The sequence below is a fragment of the Gadus macrocephalus genome, chromosome 4 (genome assembly GCF_031168955.1).
Source record: "Gadus macrocephalus chromosome 4, ASM3116895v1".
Taxonomy (NCBI): Eukaryota; Metazoa; Chordata; class Actinopteri; order Gadiformes; family Gadidae; genus Gadus; species Gadus macrocephalus.
The window spans coordinates 3,000,574-3,028,259 of NC_082385.1; the positions used below are offsets into that span (position 1 = coordinate 3,000,574).

Below are 27,686 nucleotides of genomic sequence, written 5' to 3' on the forward strand. Positions count from 1 at the left end.
GCACGCGTGCCAAGGGTTGCCGACCCCTGGCGTATAGGATTGTAGGTGCTGATAGCCTGTAGTCATTACAAGGAGACCTGCCACTGCTCTTACCTCTCTAGTCGAAACACTTTGGTTTAAATTAGCCTACTCTTTTTAATCCCATTTTGAAAGCCTTTTATTTTAATTAAGCCTACTCTGTTAAATCCCAGTTTGAAACCCTTTTTGTTGAAATGAGCCTGCTCGGTTAATCCCAGTTTTCGAAACCATTTAAGTTTACGCCTCGTTTCCACATACGTATGTTTTTCGTATCCGTGCTTCCGTAAATTTACGGAAGGAGTCGCTAGTGTTTTACGTACGGGCATTACTTTATTTACGGACAAAAGATGAAGGAGTTCAAGTGCCTCGGGGTCTTGTTCGCGAGTGAGGGTACTATGGAGCGTGAGATTGGCCGGAGAATCGGAGCAGCGGGGGCGGTATTGCGTTCGCTTTACCGCACCGTTGTAACGAAAAGAGAGCTGAGTCGCATGCAAAGCTCTCGATCTACCGGTCGATCTTCGTTCCCATCCTCACCTATGGTCATGAGGGCTGGGTGATGACCGAAAGGACGAGATCGCGGGTACAAGCGGCCGAGATGAGTTTTCTCAGAAGGGTGGCTGGCGTCTCCCTGGAGACCTCGGGGAAGAACCAGGACTAGGTGGAGAGATTATATCTCAACACTGGCCTAGGAACGCCTCGGGATCCCCCCGTCAGAGTTGGTCAATGTGGCCCGGGAAAGGGAAGTCTGGAGCCCCCTGCTTGAGCTGCTCCCCCCGCGACCCGACCCCGGATAAGCGGATAGGAGACCGGTACTTTGGAACATGAGGATCGACATATGCAGAGATAAAAACAAACCAACCAGGCTTGGAAAGAGATCGCCGAGGAGTTTGGCCTGCCAGGAACTTAGCCTACAAGTTTTGTGAAAAACATAAAAACTTTCATACGGTAGCTCCGTAAAACGACGGCGAAAGTTCAATTTTTTGAACGTATATTACGGACATACCGGACAGAAATTTTACGGAGGGGAGGAGTCTCGGAGGAAAAACGGACATTACGGAGAATCACATAGGAATGAATGGACTTTCGGTCGGAGACGGTTGAATCGCATACGAGAATGTACGTATGTGGAAACGAGGCGTTAAAGGGACTCTCACCTTTGTTGCATTTGAGAATTACAGCACATTCAAATCATCCCGCCTTCCTCCAATGCCCCACCCCCTAAGCGTTATTTTTTAGAGTACAAAACTAAGAGTACTGTAACGACCTCGCCGGTGACATAATGATGTTGAGTCATTAGTAGTTGAAGGTAGTTTTAATGAACCAAAACCAGGTCACTGAAACCCGTAACATTATAACCAACGGCAGAAAACCTACACAAAACAAACCCCGGCAACCCCCAACACGGTCTCACTCGCGTGCAGGCCCCCACCCTCCTGTTCTTCCAAGGCCCACCCCCAGCTGACCTAATGATTCGCCCCCACGCTGATTGACAAGAACATTACAATACATGCACACTGAACAACTGGCATAACGGACAACGAAATATAATGTAACACATAACACACAAAGTATTCAACTGTCCCAGGGTCGCTACAGTACAAAAGTTCTAGACTCCCATGGGTTATGTTTAGACTCCCATGGGTTATGTTTAGACTCCCAGGGGTCATAATATCTACCATCCAGGAGCTCCAGATTAGCGGGACAACGTCGCGTCTGAGCCCGAAATGGGTCCCGTAATCGGACTGAGTGTGGCGGTTGGTTGCCAACGGTCTGGAGGTCTCCCTGGAGCTCCAGAGTAGCGGGACAACGTCGCGTCTGAGTCCGAAATGGGTCCCGTAATCGGACTGAGTGTGGCGGTTGGTTGCCAACGGTCTGGAGGTCTTCCTGGAGCTCCAGAGTAGCGGGACAACTTCGCGTCTGAGTCCGAAACGGGTCCCCTAATCGGACTGAATGGTGCAGTTTCAGTATGCCGTGGACCACTTTGGTCTGCCATCGTCAGTCGCTACGGTCGCTACTCGCTACTGTCTGCCGTGGAATCAAAACAAACCCTCTAGTTGAGGACGCGCCTTGATGACGCGGGCCCGAATGCGCCACAAGAAGCAGACGGAAAACCTTATATATCCATGCAGCCAACAGACAGGTCTGTCGGCCAATAAGGTCATTCGGTCCGAAGAATTTTATTGGTTGAAGTTTTCACTAAATATTATAAGAGTAAAATAATTGTTTGTTTTTACTCCTGGTGGGTCTGTCTTGCATATTAGAGTGTTATTACCTTATTAATACCAATTTAACCTTATCCAAAAAAAGTGTAAAAATGCAACAAAGGTAAGAGTCCCTTTAAATAAACCTACTCCGTTTAATCCCAGTTTGAAACCTCAGTATGCTCCTGTTGATTTCTAGTGTCCCCTAAGTCTTTTTTTTCTTTATTGAATTGATTGAAAGAATGCTGTGTTGTGTTCTTATGCTGCACTTGTGATCTCTAAACCCACATAATGAGGGTCAACGGTGTGTGATGTTTCCTGCAGCACGGTGGATGTAGGAGCGGTTTGCTTTGACACCATGTTGCGCAGACTCCAGAAGGTCAGGCGTCTCTCCTCCATCTCCTCAGTCCTCCAGCCCACCTCCATACTCACCACTGACTGGCTCTGGTACTGGGAGGATGAGCATGGGAACTGGAACCAGTACGATTCACCAGTGAGTTCAGCACTATCACAAAGCGGCGCCAGCCTGACTCGGCTCACATCCGCAAACGCAATAATCCAGCCGATAGTTAGTTTGTGGTTTGTTAACGTTAAGTTTAGAGTACCTGCTAGGGGGGGCAGGGTAGATAATTGGTGGCAGAGTAGAAATATGCCATCAATTGTGCTTAAATATTTATTTGAATAACTGACTCAACGCATGTGTTTACCGTATGTGTGTGCGGCGTGTGTTCATTCGCCCCTCGCTCTCTCCAGCCCAACAGCAGCACAGAGCTGGAGCAGAAGTTCCAGAACAACCCCCAGGAGGTGATGGAGTTCACCGCAGGGTCCCAGACCTACACACTCAGCCTCCAGGGTGAGGCCACCGTTACCCCCCCAACCCCCGACCCATGAGCACGCCATGAGCTGGTATCGATTGTCATACGACGATGATGACGTTGCTAGGGAGTTTCAACCCCTGGGCAGAAAAGGTTGCTAGTTCAAACCCCAAGCTCATTTGTTACGACCCACCCCGTTGGTGTCCAGGGGAAAGGGGGGGAGCAACAATGAATATAATACCGGGCGTTTAAAGAACAGAAGAGTGTAGCAGGGTTTCGACCAATATACCCATTTATTGCATAAATGAGTCTTACGTTAACACAGAAAAGAACCAATAACACTATCCCTCCACTGAGGGAGCAACCAACAACACTAACCCTCCACTGAGGGAGCAATGCCACGACGAAGAGCCCACGTAGCTCCGACTCGCGACCGACAGCGACCACACTCTGTTCGCCTCTCTGGCCCACTGCCACGTCTACTTTCATCCCTGCAGCTTTATAGCAATCCACGTGACTGCTGAGGGGCTGCAGGTGCGTCTGATCAGTCCAATGGGGAGGGTGGTACCTGGAACAGCACACCAAACAGCAGAGGAAAAACACACACACGTAACATCATTACATTAACATTTAGGGCATTTAGCAGACGCTTTCATCCAAAGCGAGTAAGCGACATACAACCACACACACTCGACAGGAGAGGTTAGGGTGAGGTGTCTTGCTCATGGACACCTCGAAACTAAGCTAGGAGGAGCCAGGGATCAAACTAGCAACCTTCCGGTAACAACTCAACCCTTTATTAATGATCTGTTATGTGAACTCTCTGTGAGTCACTCCAGACAGTGTGTGCTGGATGACTCAATTGAAACGTAGCATCATAAGATTTGTATTCCTTTGCATTTTGAAGACATGACTCAGACCAATAAGAGATACGGCACCAAGAGGGTGGTGAGGCGACGGCCTCGCTTCCGGACCTACGCCGACGTGCAGGACGACAAGACAAGGTGCGTTCCACCTGGAATACGAACTGCCTCTCTGTTGGCTTTTAGAGAATCAAATGTCAAATGTCTTGGTCCCGCTACACAAGTGGCCCTCAAACTTTTTCTACTAGTGTTTCCCCTCGAAGATACTTTTTCAGCTGGCACAAAACATTTGCCTACGTTTCAGGATTTAAAGTTGCTCAGGGTGAAAAAAAACAAACAGTTAACTTTAAGATTTTCTGAGTACCCCTAGGGTTAAGGGTACCCCCACTTGAGAACCCCTGCCCTAGACAATAACAAAAAACATTACCGACGATTGTACGACCTCAGAAAGCGCCGCTGAGTGCACCAGTAAGGCAACTTTGTATCGCCAGATCTGCCGTCACACCTCTCTCCTAACATTGATCCTCATATTTCAGTGAGACACCCACTTTTACGTCGGGCACTTTGGACCACTGCCCATAAAATAAGACGCAGAACGGGTCCTTTCTATTACGCTTCAGATGAAGTTAGTGTTATTTTTTTATTTCAGTAAAAGGCCTCCAAATGGTCCACCAAATGTCCAAGCTTTTCCCAGCAACTGGGACGAGTCCCAGGTTCCTGAGATTGGACACAAGGTAATGATAATCCTTATTATAGGGTTACATAGAAGGGTTACATGCAACAACATTACCTACATTTCCTTTTTCAGGTCGAGATCATATATTTCATGTGCTTTTAGAAATGTTATATTCATTATTAGAGAATGATGTTAACCTTATTCTGATTTTTATCCAGTGTTGATGGTGATGACATCCTGGTGATTAATAAAGTTGCATTGATGATGTATTGAAAAAGATGAGTAAACAGTATTTAAAAAGATGAGTTTCATGACTTGAACCTTTGGGTTGTTCTAACGGTTCTCAAAGGTAAATTAAGAGCTCTCTCCTCTGTCTCTCATAGAAAGTACTGCTGCAAGATTCGTCCAAAGAATACAATGAGGTGGAGACGCTGTTTCGTCAGACGATGACTGCCTTTGACATCGTGAAGATTGAGAGGATTCAGAACAAGAGTCTCTGGGACCAATTTCAGTTGTATGTCGGTTGGTCGGAAAAGCCGTAGAATTGCAGACACGAGGGACTCAAAACGATAATGCTTATTATGATCAACTGTCATTTTAATTTTAAATTAATTTAATGAATTTTAATTAATTTTACAACGTTATCTTACATTATAACATTATCTTATCGTTATGACCTTATCGTTATCTTTTGTTACGTTTTATAATGTTATAAAAAAAGTATGTTTTTATAAAGATTTTTTTAAATCGTGTTTTCTAAAAGGCAAAGGGAACAAATGAAGAGGAGGAACGGCGGGCATTCCGTGGCCGAGAGGAAGCTGTTCCACGGCACAGACTCCAAGTTCATCGACCCCATCTGCTGCTCAAACTTTGACTGGAGGATCTGCGGAACCCACGGGACCGTCTTGGGAAAGGGTAAGTTAAGCACTACAACATCGCTTCAGGACTTAAAGGTGCAGTGTTTACGATTAGGGGCATCTAGCAGAACAGTTTTGGCAGAGATTGTATATTCATAAGTGTGTTTTAGTTATTGTATAGCCCATAAAAAATCATTGTTGTTCATTTTTACAATGAGCCCATGCCGTTGAGGTGGCCATGCTTCTTCAGTAGCCTAGGACGGACAAACTGCTCCAGAATTTAGAATTTAGGCTTCAGAGTTTAAAATGTTAAATAATCGGTGTCATTCTTACACTATCAAACTATGAGCTAAAGCTGGTCAATACCTACTGCCACATCACAAGCCAGTACAGGCCGCCTTTCCTGTCCTATGGCTTTTGAGAGGGAAAGGTGAGACAGGGGCGATATCCGGTTGGTTGCAATCTGCAACCTCACCTCTAGATGCCACTAAATCCTACAGACTGCCGCTTTAACAACTGGCATGGGTTGGAACGGCTTGGATAACCAAAGGTTGCACTATCAAAGTTTAGATGTGCCGATATACTCGAAAGAAATGGGTCAAACTTTTTTGAAAAATATGTATTGTTTTTTGGTATTTTCTGCATGTAATCGACACAATGATGGTTTATGATTCAAAGCACAATCAAATGAATTATCTGGAGATAAAGCAACACTTTATCTTTTCTCTGTTATCTTGTCACTCTTCCTCCTCCTCTCCTCTTTCTTCTCATCTCCTCTTTCTTCTCCTCTATCTCCACCTCTGTCTCCCCTCCTCCTCTCTCCCCTTCTCTCCTCTCCTCTGTCTCCCCCTCTCCCCTCCTCTCCTCTGTCTTCCCCTCTCCCCTCCTCCCCTCGTCTCTCTCCCCATCCCCAGGCAGTTACTTCGCCCGGGACGCCAGCTACTCCCACAACTACACCGGGTACACCTCGACGGTCCGCTCCATGTTCGTGTCCCGGGTGCTGGTGGGCCACCACACCTGGGGCGAGGCCGGCTACGTGCGCCCGCCCTCCAAGGACGGCGGGGACACCCTCTTCTACGACAGCTGCGTGGACAACATCCACTCACCCTCCATCTTTGTCATCTTCGACCGGCCTCAGATCTACCCGGAGTTCCTGCTCACGTACAAGGAGAAGGTGTCGGCCGTGGGCGACTCGTTGTCCGGGTTACTGTCCGCCATCACCGCCGCCCCGGTGGTGATACCCACGCCTGTGGTGATACCCACGCCCGCGCAGCAGTTCCCTGGCGCTTTCTCGTACTTATATGCCGTCCCGCCGCCACAGCCCTACCACCCCCACACAACTGCCTTACCCAGCCCCCCCCCGCCCACGTCTGTTCCCAGAGCCACGCCCACACAGCTGTTCCCTGGTGCTTCCACGTACCTGAAAAACGTCTCTCTGCCACATCTCTACTGCCCCTTCACAAGAGCCCTACCCCCCCTCCCACCCCGAGCTCCTGCCCTCAGACCCACCACCTCATTTGGTTCCTGGGCATTACCAAGAGAGAGAAGGCGTCGGCGGACGACTGGTACAGTGTCCGCGCCGGAGGTGAAGCGCAAGCGCCTGTGACCAGAGCCACGCCCCGCAACAGCGGTTCCCTGGTGCTTCCACGTACTTGAAAAATGTCCGTTTGCCACAGCCCTACCGTCCGCTCACAACAGCCCCCCCCCACCCCGCCTGCGAGCCACAGTCCCCAGCGGTTCCCCGGCCCCTTCACATACTCGATAGCCGTTCCTCCGCCACACTCCTACCGACCCCTAACAACAGCCCCCCGCCCCCGACCTATCGGCCTCGGACCTACCCGGAGTTCCTGCTCACGTGCAACAGAAAGTGAGAGAAGGCGTCGGCCGTCGACAACTGGTACAGTGTCCCGGCCACCACGGCGTTGGAGAAGCCCACACGCCTGTGCCCAGAGCCACGCTAGGGTGGGGCAGGGCAGGGAGGCGGGGCGAACACGGCGGTGTCTGTTAGGGCTTTGGATTGGATTGGGGCTTTTGGAAAGGGGGTGGTTCTGTAGAAGGGCTTTGGGGTCTGGACCCCGTTATCTGGAAAGCCTGAGGTATAACAATAAGAATTTGTGTTGATTCAAACTATTATTATTGTTCCAATTATGCAAAATACACAAAGAAAATACTTTAGCGTAACCATGGGTTACATATATATATCTCACATGACATTTTTTAAAGTGTTGAAAAAAATCTATTAACGGTGGTAAACTTGAAGAAAAATACTTGGCTATAAACGTGCAAAGTACAATACAATAATAAAGACGCTAAATACTCACAGCTCACTTCTCCTTCTTTATTTTCACTCATTCAAATTATTCAAAAACAACGTAGACTAAGACCTGCCGACATTCTTCTCTGTGCAAATGTGCAAATTTCCCGACTCGTGTGCAAGTCCTATTGGGGGCTAGACTGGGTAGCCCCGCCCATCTGCCGGCGAAGGTCTTGAGAAGAGCAATACATTTCTTTCTGCTTCCGAAACGTTTTTGCGGGAGCCAATCACCATGGTGGCTTTTCCCCTTGGTGCACTATTGGCTGGTTTAACACGATGACGACAGGGAAGCGACGGCAAGCAGCCAATCGTGTACAGAGTCAGTTGAACTAGGCCCGTTGATCACGCCTGTTGGGCTGAAGAAATTGACAGCAGCTTATAACCCGTCAAGATAGTTGAAATGGTGACACAAAAGGAAATAATGGGTTGTATGACATTCAGAAACCAATACACCAACAACTTACCTCTGAGCCCGCGCGTGCCGTCGATATGGGCAGGTGGGGCAGCGAACTCCCTGCAAAAGCATGCTCCCAAGAAAATAGTTCCTCAGTAAATCATTGCTCCAAGTTTATTTTTAATAATGTGATTGTCACATTATCTATCTATAGTTTCTGTAGGCTTTTCAAATATTTTTGGAAGATGGAGGCGATTCTAGTTGAGTTTAATGTGTCATGCGATGTTGGGGCAGGGCAGCTCAGCGACCTCGTTCCTCCGTATGTTTCTCGCATAACCCTGCAGGCTGCAATAAGAATTGCAATCCGCGCTATAAGACGCCCGTATGGTCGTAAAGTAGTCTGCCCCATGGTCATATTCTAGGACTGCTGTTGTTTTATCTCGAATTATTCCACCAGTATCTTTCATCTTTTGGCAGACATGGCGAGTGGTGTTGCACCTGCGGTTAACACTGTTGAGTCTCTGTTAAAAAAAACATTTGATAGGTTAAAATTTGAAGATAAATTAGCCATCAAACAACTTGGACCAGACAAACCGGATATTCGTATTAACCAACAAACGAAGGATAGAGGGAAAAGCGTACAACAGAACTTTCTCCCGAGCATGGTATGAGAAGAGAAAATGGCTATGTGGTTGCTCAAAAAGAAACTCAGTTTTTTGTTGTAAAAAATGTCAATTGTATGCCTGATTTCATACCTGATTCAAACAGAGCTGTTATTGAAAAATACCTGATTTCAACAGAATTGTTATGTTGAAATTTGCACACATGAGATCGTAGGGCCAAGTTCCTGTATAAATGATCGAAGGTCTGATAGCTTGATTGTTGATTTCTCATAAGCTATGTCTGTTTGTTTGATGTTGCCAAATGCGTTCTGTATAGGCCTGCCTATCTACGTTTTATTTCTACTTTTCATTAATTCATTTGCAATGCACTTGCTAAGCCTATGCTTTTTATTGACAAAAAAAAGACATTCAGATATTCGGGTGGAGTTGTTAAAATATACATAATATAATATATATAAATTGTGGTTGTGGTCATACGCCAGTAATTTCTGCCCCACCGAAATGAAGGGGCACCGCACGCTACTGATACAAATACAATATAAAGACGCTAAATACTCACAGCTCACTTCTCCTTGTTTATTTTCACTCCCGTCAAATTATTCAAAAACAACGTAGACTGACGCAACTGTGACGCAAAATGTCGACCTGCCGACATTCTTCTCTGTGGAAATGTGCAAATTTCCCGACTCGTGTGCAAATTTCCCGACTCGTCCTCTGAGGAGCTGGACTGGGTAGCCCCGCCCATTCTGCCAGCGATTTGAGTTCGCCATGCACAAGGGTCTTGAGAAGAGCAATACATTTCTTTCTGCTTCCGAAACGTTTTTGCGGGAGCCAATCACCATGCTGGCTTTTCCCCTTGGGGCACCATTGGCTGACGATGACGACAGGGAAGCGACGGCAAGCAGCCAATCGTGTACAGAGTCAGTTGAACTAGGCCCGTTGATCACGCCTCTTGTGCTGAAGAAAATGACAGCAGCTTGTAACCCGTCAAGAAAGATAGTAACACAAAAGGAAATAATGGGTTGTATGTCATTCAGAAACCAATCGACCAACAACTTACTGTTTCAGTTCAAGCTTTTAATGAATGAGTTCACATCAAACGCGCACTGCCTTATGGGCTTCAGCATAACGTAACATAACACTAGAACGTAACGTAACACACTCAACATCCATAACATCTTCCTTCCTTTAGATTAATGTTCTTAGATTAGATTAACACTTCAAATTCTTCACTACTCAATAACCATTGCAGGCTGTAACAACATTGATATCAACAACTCTGTTATAGTTTCACAATCGAACATGCATGGCATTGGACTCTTTCCACAATCATTCCCTTTTTTTTTTTTTTCTCTTAACAGACCAACAGTCTCTCGTGAGGTTTCTTCAAGTGTGTGTGTTGTCACTGTATGTGTGTGTGTGTGTGTGTGTGTGTGTGTGTGTGTGTGTGTGTGTGTGTGTGTGTGTGTGTGTGTGTGTGTGTGTGTGTGTGTATTGGGAAAGGGCAGCGATCCGCCTACACCCTAGTCAAACCCATGTTCTAATGGCACTTGTTAGTGTATGTGTGCTTTGAACCTAAGTTCTCCTAAAGTCACCAGTTCAGTCTCTGAGGTGGGCGTGAGAGGCGGCCACAACGTGTGAAGACCTCCTGGCCCGGGGTGCAGCTGTGCTTCTCCGGTGTACTCAGGGGGTGAGGAGCCGGACTGCTTGTGGGGGGTGCGTCTTCCATCCCGTCTGGTTCGCCCTGGCTTGACCCATGCCCGGTCTCGGCTGAGGCTAACTTCTCAGTCATATGTCCCTGTTCAGGACTGTTCTGCTCCAGCCGTCCCATCGGCCGTACTTCAGCTGAGCGCTCTGCCACTCGAAGATCCACACGGTTGTGCCTGTAAAGTGTGCCGTTGACATCCACTACGAATGAGCGGGGAGCAACTTTCTGGATACATTGGCCCACCGGCCATCTTCCTGTGCGATCACCTGGCAGCGGTTTCATCCTGATCCGGTCTCCCACATTCAGCTCAGGGAGGTCCCTGGCGGATCTGTCGTAGGTTGATTTCACCACCCGCCGTTTCCACCGCAACTTCTCTGTCACTCCGATCACCACGTGTGGCTGCAGTAGGCTGTCTGCAACTGGCAGCGAGGTCTTGACCCTTCGTGACATTAAGCGTTGGGCGGGGCTGCTGTCCAACCCCTCTGTGGGCGTGTTGCGCCAGTGGAGGATGGCCATCCATGCATCTGTGCCATCTAACTTTGCCCGCTTGCAAAGTGATTTTACAATTTTCACAGCCGCTTCGGCCTTGCCGTTTGACTTTGGGTGACGTGGGGAGGACGTGACATGGGAAAAACCCCAGCTTGTTGCAAACTTCCCGAATTGTTCACACGCAAACTGCGGGCCGTTATCAGAGATCACTTTGTCAGGCTGCCCATAACGCGCAAACTGGGCTCTGCAGCGTGTGATAAGCGTGTTGGCTGATAGGTCTGGCAGCTGGTCGATTTCCCAGTAATCTGAGTAGTGGTCTACAATGATGAGAAATTCCTTGCCTGCATAGGAGTAGATGTCCATGCTCACAGTTTGCCATGGACGTGTAGGTATCTCATGCGACATCATGGATTCCTTCTGCTGATTTCTTGCGTACTCATTGCATGCAGAGCAGTTGGCTACATAGTCCTTGATTTCAGCTCTCATGCCCGGCCAGAAGAGGGCATCCCTGGCCCGCCTATAACAGGCCTCGCCACCTATGTGGCTAGAGTGTATCCACTTCAGTAGCTCTGCTCTCAGGGCCTTTGGGATAATAATGCACTGTCCCCTGTACAGCACACCATTTTGCACATTCAGCTCATCCCGGAATGGCCAGTAGTCCCGCACCGCCAGTGGAGTGTCCTCCTTGAAGTCAGGCCACCCGTCCAGAATCACCGTCTTCAGCTCTTGGAGTACATCATCTGTTTCTGTGTGTTGTGTTATTTGACGGAATCTGAAAGTAGTGACATTCAGGTGCTGGGCTTGGTCCAGCTGTGTGTACTCCGTCTGGGTGGCAAACACTGCATGTCGCACGTGTGGGGTGTCTGGCCCTTGGTGCGGCAGAGTAGCTCGACTTAAAGTGTCACTGACGTACATTTCTGGCCCAGGCTTGTACACAACATCTAGGTTGTAACACTGCAGCTGCATCAGCATTCCCTGGAGACGTTTCGGTGCACTTAGGAGTGGCTTCTTGAATATTGTGATCAATGGTTTGTGGTCTGTTTCAGCAGTGACCGTTTCTCTGCCATATAAGTATTGGTGGAATCTTTGGCATGCGAAGACTATGCTCAAGCACTCTTTCTCTATTTGAGCATAGTTTTGCTCCGTTTGAGTCAGGGCTCTAGAGGCAAAAGCCACAGGCTGCCCCCCTTGCAGCAAGCAGCATCCCAGCCCATTCATGCTGGCATCACTCTGGACAGTGACAGGCTTTGTAACGTCATAGTATCTGAGAACGGGTGTATTTGAAACCAGTCGCTTTATTTCTTGCACTGCGTCCTCATGTTTGGCTAGCCAGTGCCATTCTGTGTCCTTGTCCAGGAGCCTGCGGAGTGGCTCACAGACCTCTGAGAGCTTTGGCAGGAATTTTGCAAGGTATGTCACGAAGCCGATGAAGCGTTGGACAGCTTTTGCATCCGTAGGGGTCGGCATCTCCAGCACAGCCCGCGTTTTCTCTGGGTCAATCTTCAGTCCTTCTGAAGACAGAATGTGTCCATGGAAGTGGACTGCTTGAAGTTTGAACTGAAGCTTGCGCTCGCTCAGTCTTAGCTTCACAGCTCTGCATCGCTCCATGAGGGCACGTAGGTTGGTGTCATGATCCCGTTCCGCGTCCACCTCTGTGTCGCCACACCCGACCACCAGGATGTCATCAGCTATTGGTTCAATGCCAGCCAGGCCTGCTAGCAGTTCGTGTTGTTTGCGTTGGTAGATCTCCGGTGCTACAGAGACACCGAATGGGAGTTTGAGCCACCTCATGCGACCCCACGGTGTCCAGAAGGTCGTCAGGCGGCTGCTTTCGTCATCAAGCTTGCACTGTAGAAAAGCATCGCGAGCATCCACCAGTGTGAAAATGCGAGCCTTGGGTAGCTTGTACAACACATCTTCCAGTGTTGGCATGTGATAGTGAGACCTCAGCAATGCTCGGTTAAGGGGTTTGGGGTCAATGCACAGTCGTATTTTTTCTGGTTTTGCGACAGTCACCATATTACTAATCCATGCTGTGGGCTCGCTCACTGGTGTGATGTTGCCTGCTCTGATATGCCTATCTAATTCTTCCTTGACTTTCTCCCTCAACGCTACCGGAACATTTCGAGGTGCACATTGTACAGGAGGTATATTTGGGTCCAGCTCAAAGTGTATCTCACCTGGGACTGACTCGATTGGGCCATTGAAGATGTCAGTGTAGTTGCTTAGCAGCTGCTCTTTAGTGAGGGGCGTGCACTGATCTGCCTCTATCTTATGCAGCTCCTCTGGAATTGTGAATGTCATTAGGCCTAGGCGCTCGCATGTGGCCCCAGAGAGGAGAGGCTCCTGCTGAGTTTCCACTACCTCAAAGACCAGGTCATGCTTTTCCCCTCTAATGACACATTCTGTGTGGAATCTCCCCTGTGACAGCATAGTTTCCCCAGAATATAGTTTTAGCTTAGTTGTGCTCTGTTTTAGCGCTGTCCTAGGTGACAACTTCTCTTTGATCTTTCTGCTCACGTTGCAAGTGGCACCTGTATCTAGCTGGCATGCTTGCTTTTTTTTGTTCAAACGCAGGTGCACAAACCATTTGAGCCCTTTAGATTTTATATTGCTGATGCATTCTGTGGCCAGGAACATGTCATCTGTATCTGTGTCCCCTTGCTCAACATCTTCAAGCGCATTTACTTTTTTTGTCTTGCTACTAACCTGACATACTTTTGAAAAGTGGTTTGAGATGCCACACGCTCGGCATGCCTTACCGTAGGCTGGGCACTGCTCTCTGCCCCGCTTGTGGCTGTTTCCACAGTATTTGCAAGCCTGCTGTATATCTCTTCCTCTCCTGTCTTGAGGTCCACGTCTCTCGTATTGCCTGGCTGCGGAGTTTACACTGTCCGTTTGCAATTGTGGGCTCTCCAAGGTTTTCATGCGTGTATCGGTTAGCTCTGCCAGGCGACATATACCGACTGCCGTTGCCAACATCAGATCACGTTCACGCAGCAAGCGCCTCCTGGTGTTTTCGCTTGCGACACCAAGCACGAGCTTGTCCCGAATCATCTCGTCCTTTAGCCCACGGTACTCACACGATGCAGCTCTCTCCCGTAGTCTCGTTATGAAACTGTCAATTGGCTCATCAGTCTCCTGCTTGCAGCATCCAAACTTATATCTCTCATAAATCAAATTTTTTTCCGGCTTAAAATGTTCTCCGCGAGCATCTAGGATGGCGGTTGGGTCTTTCTTTTGGTCGTCATCCAAAATCACATTGTGCATATAGATATGACGGCACTCGCTACCCATTAGCCGTCTTAGCGCGGCTGCCTGCACTTCTTCTGCCTTTTCATTAAGGCCCGTAGCACAAACACAAAGTCCTCGAATTCCGCACGGAAAACTTCCCAGTTCTTCGCCAGATCCCCGGACATCTGCATGCCCTCTGGTGCCGGAATCATATTGCTCGAGTTCGCCATATTATTCTAGTTAACTTTGTCAACTATCCCACTTCTGACGCCATGTTTCAGTTCAAGCTTTTAATGAATGAGTTCACATCAAACGCGCACTGCCTTATGGGCTTCAGCATAACGTAACATAACACTAGAACGTAACGTAACACACTCAACATCCATAACACTTACCTCTGAGTTGTGTTTGCAACTGTGTTTGCTTAGTTGTGCTTTATATCTCTATTGTATTACAACTTTTTATCTCTACATCAATAAAAAAATTATAATAGATGAATCGATAACAATTCATGATGCTGTTTATTACCCTTGTTTACAACATGCGTGTACCCTCAGCCATCCCGGAAAACCCTTCTATGGTTGGACGTCGACGCAACGCAACGACCACGCAGTCGCTCTGACTCCGTCGTGAACCTTTTTTGGTCCTGCGTCGGGTTTACGTTAGCGGACCAATCACAGCCCTTCCTACTGCGTTGCATCGACGCAAGGTTACAATTTTTGTGAGGCGCCACCATCGCAAGGCCTGACGTGCGCCTCCAAAAACATGTAACCTTGCGTCAAGGCATGCCGCAAATGTCCTTCAATGTATCTTAATGGTCGCCATAACATAAGTTCAGAAATGTCTTGGATGCTGCACGCCAACTGGCATATTATTGACACCTGTTTGTGTCATCTTTTGTATTGATATCCACACATCGGCTTATAGCAGCAAGCGACTTGATTGGCTGCTGTTTGGTAGATTTCTGCTTCCCTCCTCACCTCACTGACCCAGAGCTACGCCCCTTTATTGCCCCCTTCATTTTCCCAATTAGCCCATATCAATCAGTTAATTACTCCCTGCCCTGCCACACACTATTTAAGCCTCACCTGTGACCACACCCCTTTCCTTTGTTCGGAGACACTGAACACCTTGAGAGCTCTACCTTGAACTCCTTGTGTGCGCATACAAAGAATCTGAGTTGTTTTGTGGGCAATGGATTTTGTTATGTAACCTTATAAGGCTTGTACGATTTAATGAACTGAACTTGTGGCAATGCATTGTGGAGCTGATTGTTGTTCATTTTGTTTGCTTCCCAGAAACCACACATATCCTGCCTTAAGGCCTGATTCCACCGGACGCGTTACGGCAGCGTTACGGCTGCGGCACGTCTTGGCCGCGGTCACCGCAGCAGATAGGTTCCACTCTAATCAATGAGACCATTTCCACCGGGCGCGGTTGCAGAACGTCTCAGCAGCGTCCCAGGAGCGGCTCGCCGTGCCGCAGCGCTATCATTCCGTAGGATTTCTATTTTTGCCGCAAGCCGTTGCTGAACCGCGTCAATTTCAACAGAGCAGATCGAGCAGGGCAGGAAATGAAAAAGTAAAAGCCATAGAGCATCCGGTCAATTTTCAAAATAAAACACAATACTCGGCTCATGTAGCCTATCACAACTTCACATCATCATTATTACGTCATGACCGGTGGCACCAGGTCAGCAGTCAATCAATCAAAGAGGTCTTAGAGGGTCGGCAACATGGACGACGAGAGACATATTGTCGAAGTTCAGCAACATGAAGTCATTTATGTACCAAATCATCCTTTTTATAATAACAATGGCCAGAAGGACAAAGCGTGGCATTTAATTGCAGTAGATTTGGGAGTGGAAGGTGAGTACATTAGGTTTAGGATTATCGCGTGATCTCGTGTGAATACGGCTGGCTCGGCCGGCTCTGCCGTAACGCGCCCGGTGGAAATGCAAGCAGGGCAGAGTCGCAGCCCTTCCGTGCCGCAGCCGTAACGCAGCCGTAACGCTGCCGTAACGCGTCCGGTGGCATCTCGGGGTCAGCCACACATACCTTAGCCACCAGTGTTGGGAACATTACTTTAGAAAAGTAATTAGTTATAGTTACTCACTACTTGTTCCAAAAAGTAACTGAGTTAGTACCTGAATTACTCTATAATAAAAGTAACAAGTTCCCAGGGAAAGTAACTATTTGCGTTACTGTAAAAAAAATAAGTTGCTATTTCAAAGAATTTGGATTTGGATTTTTTAAATGGTTGAACTGCCGATGCAAGGCCCTGATATACTTCCAACTGAATTTGAATTTGCTTGGTTGCTAAGGCTGTGGAGCATCTGCCAAATACTACGGAAAATGCCAACTTTTCATCGGATTGCTCCGGACTCGCCATTTCTGCTGCTTAATCGAATCAGTTTGGTGTGTGCGTGTGCGGCGCGCGTGTCCTGGCTTGTGTCTAAAAAAAAACACTGGATCCGATTGGATACCATGAAACATGACTCTGCCTTAGCCAATCATAATCGCTTATCGGTCGCCTCCCGAGAAGTTTGAGTGTGGAGCCAGGGGTGCGTTCGGATTACGCAGTTCAATTCAATCAATTAATAGTAACGCACCGCATGTAACATACAGTAACGGTAACTGCGTTGTAACGACGGAAACAGTAATTAGTTAGATTACCCCGCTACTGAAAAAATAACTAAAGCCGTTCTTTTAAACGGCGTTATTACAAACACTGTTGGCCACACACACATCCTACCTTAACGCACATCCTACTTTAGCCCATACATCCTACCTTAGCCACACACACATCCTACCTTAACACGCATATCCTACCTTACTACCTACCCATCACACCTAGTTGCACATTAGCATCATACCTACCATGACCCATCCATACAGCCCTGCTCGCACCTTTGGACAATAAAGCCTATGCAACTTGGAACTCTGACTGGACAACTAGGGCCCGACCGATTCATCGGCCTGCCGATTTAATCGGCCGATTATAGCCTTTTTGAAAATAATCGGCATCGGCCAAAAAGACGCCGATTACAACCGATTAGCAACCGACCAATTATTATTTTTTTTAATAAATGTTATTGCGCTTAGTATCCTGCAGATTGCGCTCCTACTCGCCTTGCTAACTAACAACTTTAGCTGGAGTAAAAAAGAGGAGATTGAATTTTACCGTACAACATGAACGCACGCTCGCTCAGGCAGCTGCGCGCTCACCTCACCAATGTACACAAGACGCGTTGTTTGAGCATGTTGTGCCTGTTTTTCTTTAGGTCCCAGGCCATGTTAATTTGTTGTACTGTAGACTCCAACGGTGAGACCATTGTCAAGCTATCTAGTGTTTGTGCAGCTTCCCTGCTTGAAAGGGATTGGTACAGACCATAGGAGGTTTAACTGGGTTCCACTCATGCAATGACCACACCGTTTTCCTTCTTTCACTCCTCTTTACTTTTCTTTTTGTATTTTCACAGGTACAGGTAAGTTGTAGCAGGTAGGTATTGTGGGTACAGTTGTAAGTGGGTTGCAAGTGGTAAACTGCTAGGTATACGGCAAGGTAAAAAACCTTTAAAGAAACCAAAAATAACTACAGTAAATGCAGTGCAGAATGAAATAGTAAATACAAACATGTTTTTCATATATGCATTTAAATACTTATAAATATAAATATAAATATTATTAATAGTTTTTAATGTCTAAGCATATTTTCATGAATTCTGTTTTAAATATATGAAACCATTTTTAACTGCTTTAAATATCAATTCATCTTTAAATGCACAAATTCATCTTAACTGGTTTTTCTTTATATATATATATATAATCACTGATTTGAAATGTAAATATAAATAGATCAATAAAGTCAAATAGAAATAACTTTAGCAGTATTCAGATCATTTCTATCAATCTACAGATCAAAATAAACCCCATTTGTTTTCAAACAATTTGCAGTCAAACAATCATGTGGCATCAAACACCAAACAATTGTCCATGCTTAAACGCACGTTTTAACGTGCGCTACAAGCGGTTGCACAACTTTACAATCCTTACACTAATAAAATCGTTCTCTTACCGGCCGTTTCTCCAGGCTTTTTATGGCTGCACCAGCGCTGCTTTTTCCACGTTTTCTAGCGCAGCTTTGCTGCTGCTGGACAGAACGTTGTCTGATTTGTTTGCAACTGGCGTTTCCTGAAAGAGTCTCTCTTCCCCTTCCTGTCCTTTCCGGTAAGGTGACGCAATGACGCGGTGACGCAATGACGCGGTAACGCTCTGAGGAGGGATTCCCCCAGCTGTCAATCGGCGCTGCATATTAACCCCTTCATATCCAGCGGGGATTTTCCAAGTTGACTTCACAACCATACTGCTCAGCACGCACGTGTTAGTCACTGCTCACGAGCGCAGCACATTGGGAGTTAGTTATTTATTTTACATTTTACATTACACTAATTTTTGACTGTAAATGTATTCTAAAACACTCAAAGGTTCTGCATTCAATTCACATATTCGTCAAAAGTGTTTAAAGTATATTTAAAGGTTGGGTATGGAATTTGCTTTTTTGGCCATTTTTGCAAAATTACTTGAAATCCTTATCATAACCCGCTTACAGCCACTGAGTTAGAAGTACTGACATGAAAATTAAACAAGTCAATCATCTGTGGAACGGGCAGGGCTCGAAAAACTCCAGCCAATCATTTGGATTGCCACCTCGTTGCATTGGACAGTAAGTACGTCAATCAAACGGTCGTACTGCACTCCCCCTCCCCCGCGCCCCGCGCGCGACCCCTTCGTGCAGTACTCGTGACCCAGAGCTCGTGACCCAGAGCAAGCTCCTGTTTGTTGTTATCCTGCGGTAGCTACTGGAACTAGTTAATCCACATTTGGACCTAGCAGTAGAAGACAATTTCCATGGCAGACAAGACGCCACCATCCCCACCACCACCACCACCACCACCAGCAAAGAGAAGGAAAACTCTTTTTCAGAGAGTAATTGATAATAAAAACGCTGAAAGAGAAAAACTGAAATCAAGAATAATCCTAGGCGCTGCTTTCGAACGTTGGCGGCCACTGAAGGACGAGAAGGGTCTAAAAACCGATGCTTGTGTGGCGGTTGACTAGTTTCAAAGTTTATACCGTTTATACTCGGTAATACCGGTGTTGAGACGAGTGTATTACTCGTTGTGAAAATGTCCACACCGCAGCAACCCTAGTGAAAACCAGGACTTCCAATACAATTATATGAAACAAACATACATTTTCTAAAAATAGTAATGATTTATGTGACCGTTTAATGTTTATAACATCTGGTGCAACCATAGCCGCGAGAACGTATTCTCAGCAGGGGGTGCTGGAAAAAAAAAACTCAGCCTGCACTAGACTCGCAACTCGTTACATTGATAAAAAAGATGTATAGCAGCGCAGCTCAAGTAATTGAGCTGCGCTGCTATACATCTTTTGCTATACACCAGTGCATGCGCGCACAGTTGAAAATCGATCGTTGTGTTCACTTCCTTCACACCATGGTTCACATCCAGCTGCTCACAGAACAAGTTTAGCGCACCACCGCTACCCTCACACTTTTTCATATAACCTTTTTTCAGCACTAGGTCATATGAGCATTCAATAAATGCTGCGTCTCAAAATGCCTTGGACAGCAGCGAGGATGACTCGCTTTGCCACGGGCCGAAACAGTTCGGAGCGACCACATCCAGAGCGAACACAGCGGGGCAGAGGAGTGTCAGGAATAGTCTTTGGTGTACACATCAGTACGGCCTATTTTCACTACTGTTTAGTGGCAATGCAGTGTTTTATTCTATGCCTTTTTATTTTCGTATATTATTTCAATGAATACAATTTATTTATTCATAAAAACAAGATCTGGTCTTCAAATCTTTTTTCCAAATATAGGTCGTCTTACAATGGGGTTTGTGTTTATATTCGGACCAATACGGTACAGCGGGCGCTCACATGACGTTAAGCATTTCCTGGTGCATAATGTGACGCTTCAGAACTTAGGGTTAAGAAATTATCCAAGGTTTTCTGATATATGAGTGAGGTATCTCAGTATGGGACACGCCCCTCGCGCTGTCCGCCAGAAGCAATTTTACACTACGCCAGTCGTGACTGGCCAACAGACGTGACGTCTGCCTGCAGAGGAGGGGCTCCCTCCTACTACATAGGCCCCGTCGTCACGTCATCTCTTTAGTCTAGGCAAAACACCTCTTCCTCGCTCCGGGCAAGGAGGGTGGTCTGGTGAGATACCTCACTCATGTATCAGAAAACCTTGGTTAATTTCTTAACCCTAAGTTTTCTTTCAATATTCATTCGGTATCTCACTATGGGATATAGTAACTCCCGTATTGCCAAAGAAGTACCAGTGCAAACCCATCAAACAGGCATGTTCAACGATCCAACGCTCAAGACTGTGTGAGACAGATTAGGCGCAGTAACATCCAACCTGTAGAATCTAGCGAAAGTGTGAGGCGTCGCCCAGCTGGCAGCCGCACATATCTCTTCCACTGAGACCCCCTGAAACAGTGCCCAGGATGCGGACATGCCGCGAGTCGAATGTGCGCGCAGGCCGATAGGGGGTTCCAAACCCACGCTACTATAAGCCATGGCTATAGCCCCCACGATCCAGTGTGATAAACGCTGCTTCGAGAGAGGCTTCCCCAGATGTGACGTAGCACATGATACAAACAGCTGCTCCGATTTCCTGAATCCAGCCGTCCTATCAACATAGACGCGTAAAGCCCGCACCGGGCAGAGCGCATTCAGCCGCTCCTGCTCCTGGGAGGAGAAAGGGGGAGAATGGAAAGCCGACAGCTCAATAGGGCGGTATGACAACGCAGAGTCGAATACCTTGGGAACAAACGCAGGGTTCGGCTTTAATAGAACCTTTGAGTTCCCCCGCAAAAACTGCATACACGTCGGGCTAACCGACAGCGCATGGATGTCACTAGTGCGTTTAGCCGAGGCCAACGCGAGCCACAGAGCCGTCTTAAACGAGAGCGTCTAAAGCTCTACCTGTTGTAAGGGCTCAAACGGTGGGCGTGACAGTGCATCAAGCACCGTAGATAAATCCCACGGAGCAGCCAAGCTCCGCAACACCGGCCGAAGACGGCGTGCACCTTTCATAAACCGGCAAACGATAGGGTGCTGACCTGCCGATTTGTCCCCAAAACCTATGTGACAAGCCGATATAGCGGCCAAGTACACTTTGACAGTGGAGAAAGCCCGGCCTTTATCCAGCAAATCCTGTAGAAATGTCAGAATAACAGGCACGGGACTCTGGAAAGCTATTTCCCCAGCTTTCGCGCACCAATCCTCGAACGCACGCCATTTCCCTTCATATGCGCTACGCGTGGAGGAAGCCCTGGCGCCCTGGATAGTCGTAATGACATTCAATGGGAGTCCAGCCGTCGTTAGGTTCATCCTTTCACGGGCCAGGCCCATAGAGCCATGCGCTCCGGATGAGGATGGAAGATTTCCCCATGCGCTTGCGTCAGGAGGTCCCTTCGTAAAGGCAGAGGCCAAGGCTGGTCGCACAGCAACTGGACTATTTCCGCCAACCAATATTTCCCCGGCCAACGGGGGGCTATAAGGATCAGCGCATGACCCTTCTCTCGCACCCTGGCGAGAGTAGGAATGATCAGTTCTAATGGGAGGAAAGCGTACAGGAGGACGCGAGGCCACTCGTATGCCAAAGCATCCAGCCCCATTGGGGCGCTCCGACCGGTTAGGGAACAGAACAGAGGGCACTGAGTGTTCTCCTCTGATGCAAAGAGATCGACCTCTGCTCGACCGTATTTCTCCCATATCTGGTTCACGACCACGACGTGGAGTTTCCAGTCCTTGTAGCGAGGGTCGCCCCTGGACATTAAATCTGCTCCCCAGTTCCGCGCGCCCGGTACGTGTGTTGCTCTCAGCGACAACAGGTGGGCGTTGCCCCAAATGGTCAGTCTGCGTGCCAACGTGTGCATTTGAGGGGAGCGCAGCCCCCCCTGACGGGTTATATACGCCACCACCGTGGTGTTGTCCGTCCTGACTAGAACATGTTGCCCTCTCAGAAAGGGAAGGAAATGTTTCAGCGCCAGTGACACCGCCTGAAGTTCCAGGCAGTCTATGTGAACAAACTGCATATGTGAGCTCCACGTGCCATTTACTGATCTGCCCTCGTATACGGCTCCCCAGCCCGCCCGAGAGGCATCCGTTGAAAGGACCTTCCTCGCCAGGACAGTTCCCATGGTAACGCCTGTAGTCAGAAAGTACGCGCGTCCCTAAGGGCGCAGCGCCGAGACGCACGCCATGGAGATCAAAACCCGGCGATGGCCATGGCACGTCGGGTTCAGTCTGAGTGATGCAACCCATCGCTGAACCGGCCTCATATGGAGGCGGCCAAGTGGGACCACTACCAGCGCCGACGCCGTCAGACCCAATAGTCTGAGGCACGTTCTGAACTTCAACATCGTCCCCCTGCAAAAAAGTGCCAGACAAGCCTGAAAGGCTTCCACTCTCTCCGCGGATAGACGTGCTTTGAACGTCACTGAATCGAGGCACAAGCCTATGAACGTTATGCTTTGAGTAGGGACCAAAACACTCTTTTGTACGTTTATTGTGAAACCCAGGGACACTAGGTGCGATATGAGCACGCTGGTCTGCGCCTGAGCCTCCTGGGGCGACTGTGTGGCTAGAAGCCAGTCGTCTATGTATGTTGCCAAACGCATTCCCTTCAACCTGAGGGGCGCGATAGCAGCCTCCGTGCATTTCACAAACACCCGTGGACTTAACGGGGACTTAACGGGCCTGACGGGAGAACCAAATACTCGTACGTTACGCCCTGGAAGGCGAACCTGAGATATTTCCTGTGAGGGGGATATTTCTCTCCACGGGCCTGCGACTGCAGTATCCCGTTGAAACGGGGAGGAGTGGACGCAAATGGGAGCCTGTAGCCGGCGGTTACAGTTTTTATAACCCAATCCGACGCACCACATGCCCGCCACTGTTGAGCCCGGCCAGCCAGCGGTCCCAGCGTCGCTGGTTCCGCTGTCGTGCCGGGTCGAACGGGTGTGGTGGGCTGCGCACCGGAGCGCACGCCCACCAGGCACCGTCTTATTACATTCTGTTCCTTTTATTATGTTTATCATTTTTTCATTTTTTTTGTTTTCACAAGCAGCTGCGCCCTCGGCTCGGAGCCTGGATGCGCGCTGGCAAACATTTTTAATGAATAATGATTTGGGGAAGGGGGACACATGTGTGATGTAGGGCACTGGTGTGTGCTTATACACATGCATGTGTCTGCGAGACACAGCTGCGGCTCCACCGAGCTCTCTGCAGGTCCGACCCTTCTCTCCTTCGCGTCGTGAACTGTGAAGGCTGTATGGCCTTCCGCACGCCTTTTGCAGGGCTTGGAACACGCCCTCTGTAACCCTTCTTGGAACCGGGTTTGGAACAGAAACCTCTAGGGGGGACAGCGACGGCGTCTGGCCGGGCCTGCCGCACCCCCCTGGTCGCAGCGCCTCAGGTAGCGCGCCGTTTCTTCCCGGCCCCCTGAGTAGCCGAAGGGGCTGCAACGCCACCTGGCGCCACCCCGGGCGCGGGTGGCTTCCTCGCCCACGCGCCACTGTTCTGGCCCCGGCCGGCCCCGTGGGTTGGGTGGGGCTGACGCTTCTGGCCGCGGTAAGCAGGCGGAAGAGCGCGGGGCTGGGTGAACACCTGGCCGGGTGCGTTGGCGGGGAAAGGCGCTCTTCTGGGAAGACACAGTCGCAGCGCCTCAGCCTCCCTCTTTTTTTCCTCCCAGCGTTTTAGCATGACATCATACGCCGGGCCAAACAGGCCTTTCGGGTCCACAGGCACGTCTAGGAGTTGGGTTTTCTCCCTCAGAGAGAGACTGGAGAGGTTCAGCCACCTCGCCCTCTCCTGAGCGACCATCAGCGCCATGGCCCTTCCGGACGCCTGGACAGCGCTCCTGTGAAGGCGCAGGCACAGGTCCGTCACCACGCACAGTTCATCCCAAAGGGCTGGGGTGGGTGACGAGGACATGTCGAGCTCCAGCTCAGCCTGATAGGCCAGCAGCAGCGACGACGCGTTGAGCGCCCTCACCGTCGTGGCCATCACCTTGTAGCCCTTTTCGGTCATTGATGACTGGAAGGAGTCGGCTCTGGACGGCAGTGTAGGGCTCGCCGAAGTCATGGCGGACTTCTGCGTGGGGTGGAGGTGCGACGCCAGCAGTGGTTCAACCGGAGGAAGATGGGAGAACCCTTTTTCCTCCATACCGGCCCAATCCAACCCCGATCCACCCTGGACGGGGATCTTGGCTGAGAGAGGCTTGCCCCAAGACCGGGTCGCTTCCTCCAGGCACTCGGGAAAGGCCGGAAGTAGCAGGCTGGTTGAAGCCTTCGCCTTCGGGAGTCGCTTGCCCTCGTACCGAGATGTGGCGGTCTCCACCGGGGCCTCCGGCCACTCGATGTTTAGCCGCGCAGCCGCCCTCTTGCAGGCCTCGTGTAGGTCTATGCTCACGGCCGGGTTCGGAGAGGAGGTGCACGCACCACCCACCACCATAGGCGACGCGGTGCGGGGGGAAAAGGAATCATCATCCTCGTCCTCGTCAGAGCCGAGGCTAATGAATTCCCCCCCCCGACTCGGAGTGATCGCCCTCGGCTTCGTCGGGCCCTTCCAGCAGGCTAGCCTCAATAGCGTCGGGCTGAGTCAACTCCAGCGGCTGGGAAGCGTCAGTGAGGTCCACCTCCGATCCCCAGCTGGTTCCCAGTGGGGCGGAGAGCCCCCGGGAACCTCCCGCTAGCTCCGGTAGTGGCGGGTCGGTTACCCCCATTACCGGATCATCTGTGCTGAGCTTCGCCTGCTTAGTCAGCCGGCGTTTGCGGGTTTTATTTGAAAACCGTGCGCAATGCTCGCAGGTAGGCGGGAATGCAAGGGCAGCCTTGGCATGTTCCAGTCCAAGGCAGCGAATGCAGGCGGTGTGGCTATCCGCTCCCGACATTTTGTTCCCGCACGCGCAGAACTTTGTCGGAGGCTTCCCCGAGCCCTCGGTTAGGGTAGGTTCAACCTCTGACTGCATGTTCTCGCCTTCCGTTTATGCCGGCTGCTGTTTGGTGACAGGTCAGTCTGGACACGGGTGTAGCTAGTGTAGATGCTAGCAGCTAGTATGGATACTAGCAGAGGCTACTGTTTGGTGACAGACTAGCTTACTTCTTCAGTCTCACAGAGGTCAGAGGTAGCAATAGGCTAGCGTTCGGTGACCGAGGGGTTAGCTCGCTCAGTGAACAGTGTGCTAGTCCGTCTACGACTTCTGTCTGCGAGGTGCTTCTAGGAGCGAGAAGAGGTTAAAGACTGAAGAGATGATGTGACGACGGGGCTTATGTAGTAGGAGGGAGCCCCTCCTCTGCAGGCAGACGTCACGTCTGTTGGCCAGTCACGACTGGCGTAGTGTAAAATTGCTTCTGGGGGACAGCGCGAGGGGCGTGTCCCATAGTGAGATACCGAATGAATATTGAAAGAAAACCTAAAATCCCGTTTCTCCCCGTTGACACGACAACACATAACCGGCATTTTCAGAAATCTCCACTTTGGCCGGAGTTTTTAGAAATGATCGTTTTCTGTGATAAGACAGGGCCTCGGACAGGGGGTGTTGCAGCACCCCCAAAACCCCTACTTCCCGCGGTACTGGGTGCAACTTACAGCTGAATGTAGTGCCATGTTGTTAAACGAAAACCTACGCTAGCCTGGCTCGCTCTCGCGCATCTCTGTTCGCGCTCGTGCATGATTGCGTGTCCAGGTACTTGGAATGGGTGGAGTCAGAGTCAGCGTTGAAGGAGAGGGGGTAGGACCATTTGAGTTGTGTATTTTCAAAATCTGCTGGCGTTTCGCAAATCGCATACCCAACCTTTAATAAGAGGTTTTTCAGTGCTGTTTATTACCCTTCTTTAGAGCGTGCATGTTCCTTATGTGGTCATCCCGGAAGAAACTTGGGTTTCGTTTTCCAATCGTAAGAAAAGGAAACTCATGCCGACTGCTGCCGGGAATAAACGCGACCCACCCTCACTCCAAGTTGTACACAGCCGTGTACAACTTGGAGTGAGAGCAGTTGTGGTTTTAGCATAGAGGCATAGGTAGGTTGTCCCCCAACCAACCTCAAAAAAAAAAAAAAAAGTTTTTTTTTTGCACACGAAGCAAGACAAGTCTAAACGATAGACTTGTCTTTCGTTTAGACTTGTTAAGGGTCGCGGTTATTCACGGCAGCAGTCGGCATGACTTTCCTTTTCTTATGATTGGAAAACGAAACCTAAGTTTCTTCCGGGATGACTAAATAAGGAACATGCACGCTCTAAAGCGTTAAAAAATAAAATTAAGGGCTAGGAAAGGGTTGGTGATGTAAATTATTTTAGTCTATGCTATTTCTGATGGCATGTGTCAACAGTTATGAATGGTTCTCCACGTAATGGACAACACCATATAAGGTTTGATGATTTTGTAGATAAGTTAAAGACTACAAACATGGCCACTTTGCCATTCCGCTAAAGCCAAGACAGACCAAAGGTTTACCTGGGTAAACTAGAACGTGTAGGCGTGGCTTATTTACAATTCCTCCCACTTGCAATATAAACTGTTTGTTTATCTGTGTTTGGGAGATGCTTCATGAACCACCTCCAGAACTCAAGCTTGTTTACCGTGTGTCTCTGTTAGAATAAACCACGTGTTGAACATTTACCACTCTCCGAGTCATAGAGGAGGCACGAGACCGCCACACCACAAAGGATCAAAATAGTTTTTCATCAATTGGGGAGCAAGCCCGGAAGGCCGCGATCCGGACAACTCAACTTGGCGAGCCGGCACAGGTAAGCAGAGCCTTTTGAAGTCTGTTGTAGTGTTGACTGGGTTATACATGGTAAGCCAGTTTTGTCTGTCTGATCCATTCTCTTAAAATAACCTGGCGTGTGGTATAATACGTGGTATAGTGTTGACGGAGTGATAAATTCCAGGAAGGTTGTTTTATAAGAGGGTGTGGTTAGCCCTCGGACTTTCGAGTGACGACTCAATGGTAAACTGGTTTGGTAACTAGTTAGTCCTTACACGCCTATGTGATGGAGAGACTTCATGGGCTGGGAGATTGAGTTTGTTTGTATTGTTGCATGGTGGGTAACTTCACCCATGCAAAATGTATTCCTAATCGTCCCTTCTTCTGCGGAAGAAGGGAGAAATTCGTTTCGTCAAATACAACATTGCACTTCCTCTTCTGAAGTGAAAGTGAAATGTGGGAACCCGGTCGCTCCTGTAGACGTGTGTGGACGACTGGTTTTGAACAGCAATTTAAATGACATAATGTCAGAAAGTAAATTGATCTGAGCGAAAGCCCCCTCAGTGACGTGTGTGTGTGTGTGTGTGTGTGTGTGTGCATGTGTTTGTGCTGTTTCAGTCCGCCGCCCGGCCCACCGGCCGCATGGAGGAGGACCCCGCCCGGCTGCCCTCCCACCTG

The 27,686-nt window shown here is 48.9% G+C and overlaps 1 protein-coding gene and 2 long non-coding RNA genes across 10 annotated transcripts in view; 2 read left to right on the plus strand and 1 right to left on the minus strand.

Moving 5' to 3' along the window:
* LOC132454943 (uncharacterized) overlaps positions 1-27,686 on the plus strand; it is a 103,749-nt gene that overhangs the window by 49,270 nt on the left and 26,793 nt on the right. For 6 of the 8 annotated variants that reach the window (XM_060048562.1, XM_060048568.1, XM_060048563.1 and 3 more), the window contains 2 exons: positions 2,544-2,712; positions 2,973-3,072. The exons of the other annotated variants lie outside the window; for them this stretch is intronic. In XM_060048562.1, coding sequence (XP_059904545.1) covers positions 2,544-2,712; positions 2,973-3,072 — 269 coding nt within the window. The remainder of the gene's footprint in view (positions 1-2,543; positions 2,713-2,972; positions 3,073-27,686) is intronic. 8 annotated transcript variants of the gene reach the window in all.
* Positions 8,110-17,490, minus strand: LOC132454984 (uncharacterized). Its single transcript, XR_009525048.1, has 3 exons — positions 17,029-17,490; positions 14,588-16,472; positions 8,110-8,208 (listed from the first exon to the last, which is right to left on the minus strand). It is a non-coding gene; the product is annotated as an uncharacterized LOC132454984 (long non-coding RNA).
* Positions 8,170-16,640, plus strand: LOC132454989 (uncharacterized). The gene is made up of 2 exons (XR_009525052.1): positions 8,170-9,828; positions 14,595-16,640. It is a non-coding gene; the product is annotated as an uncharacterized LOC132454989 (long non-coding RNA).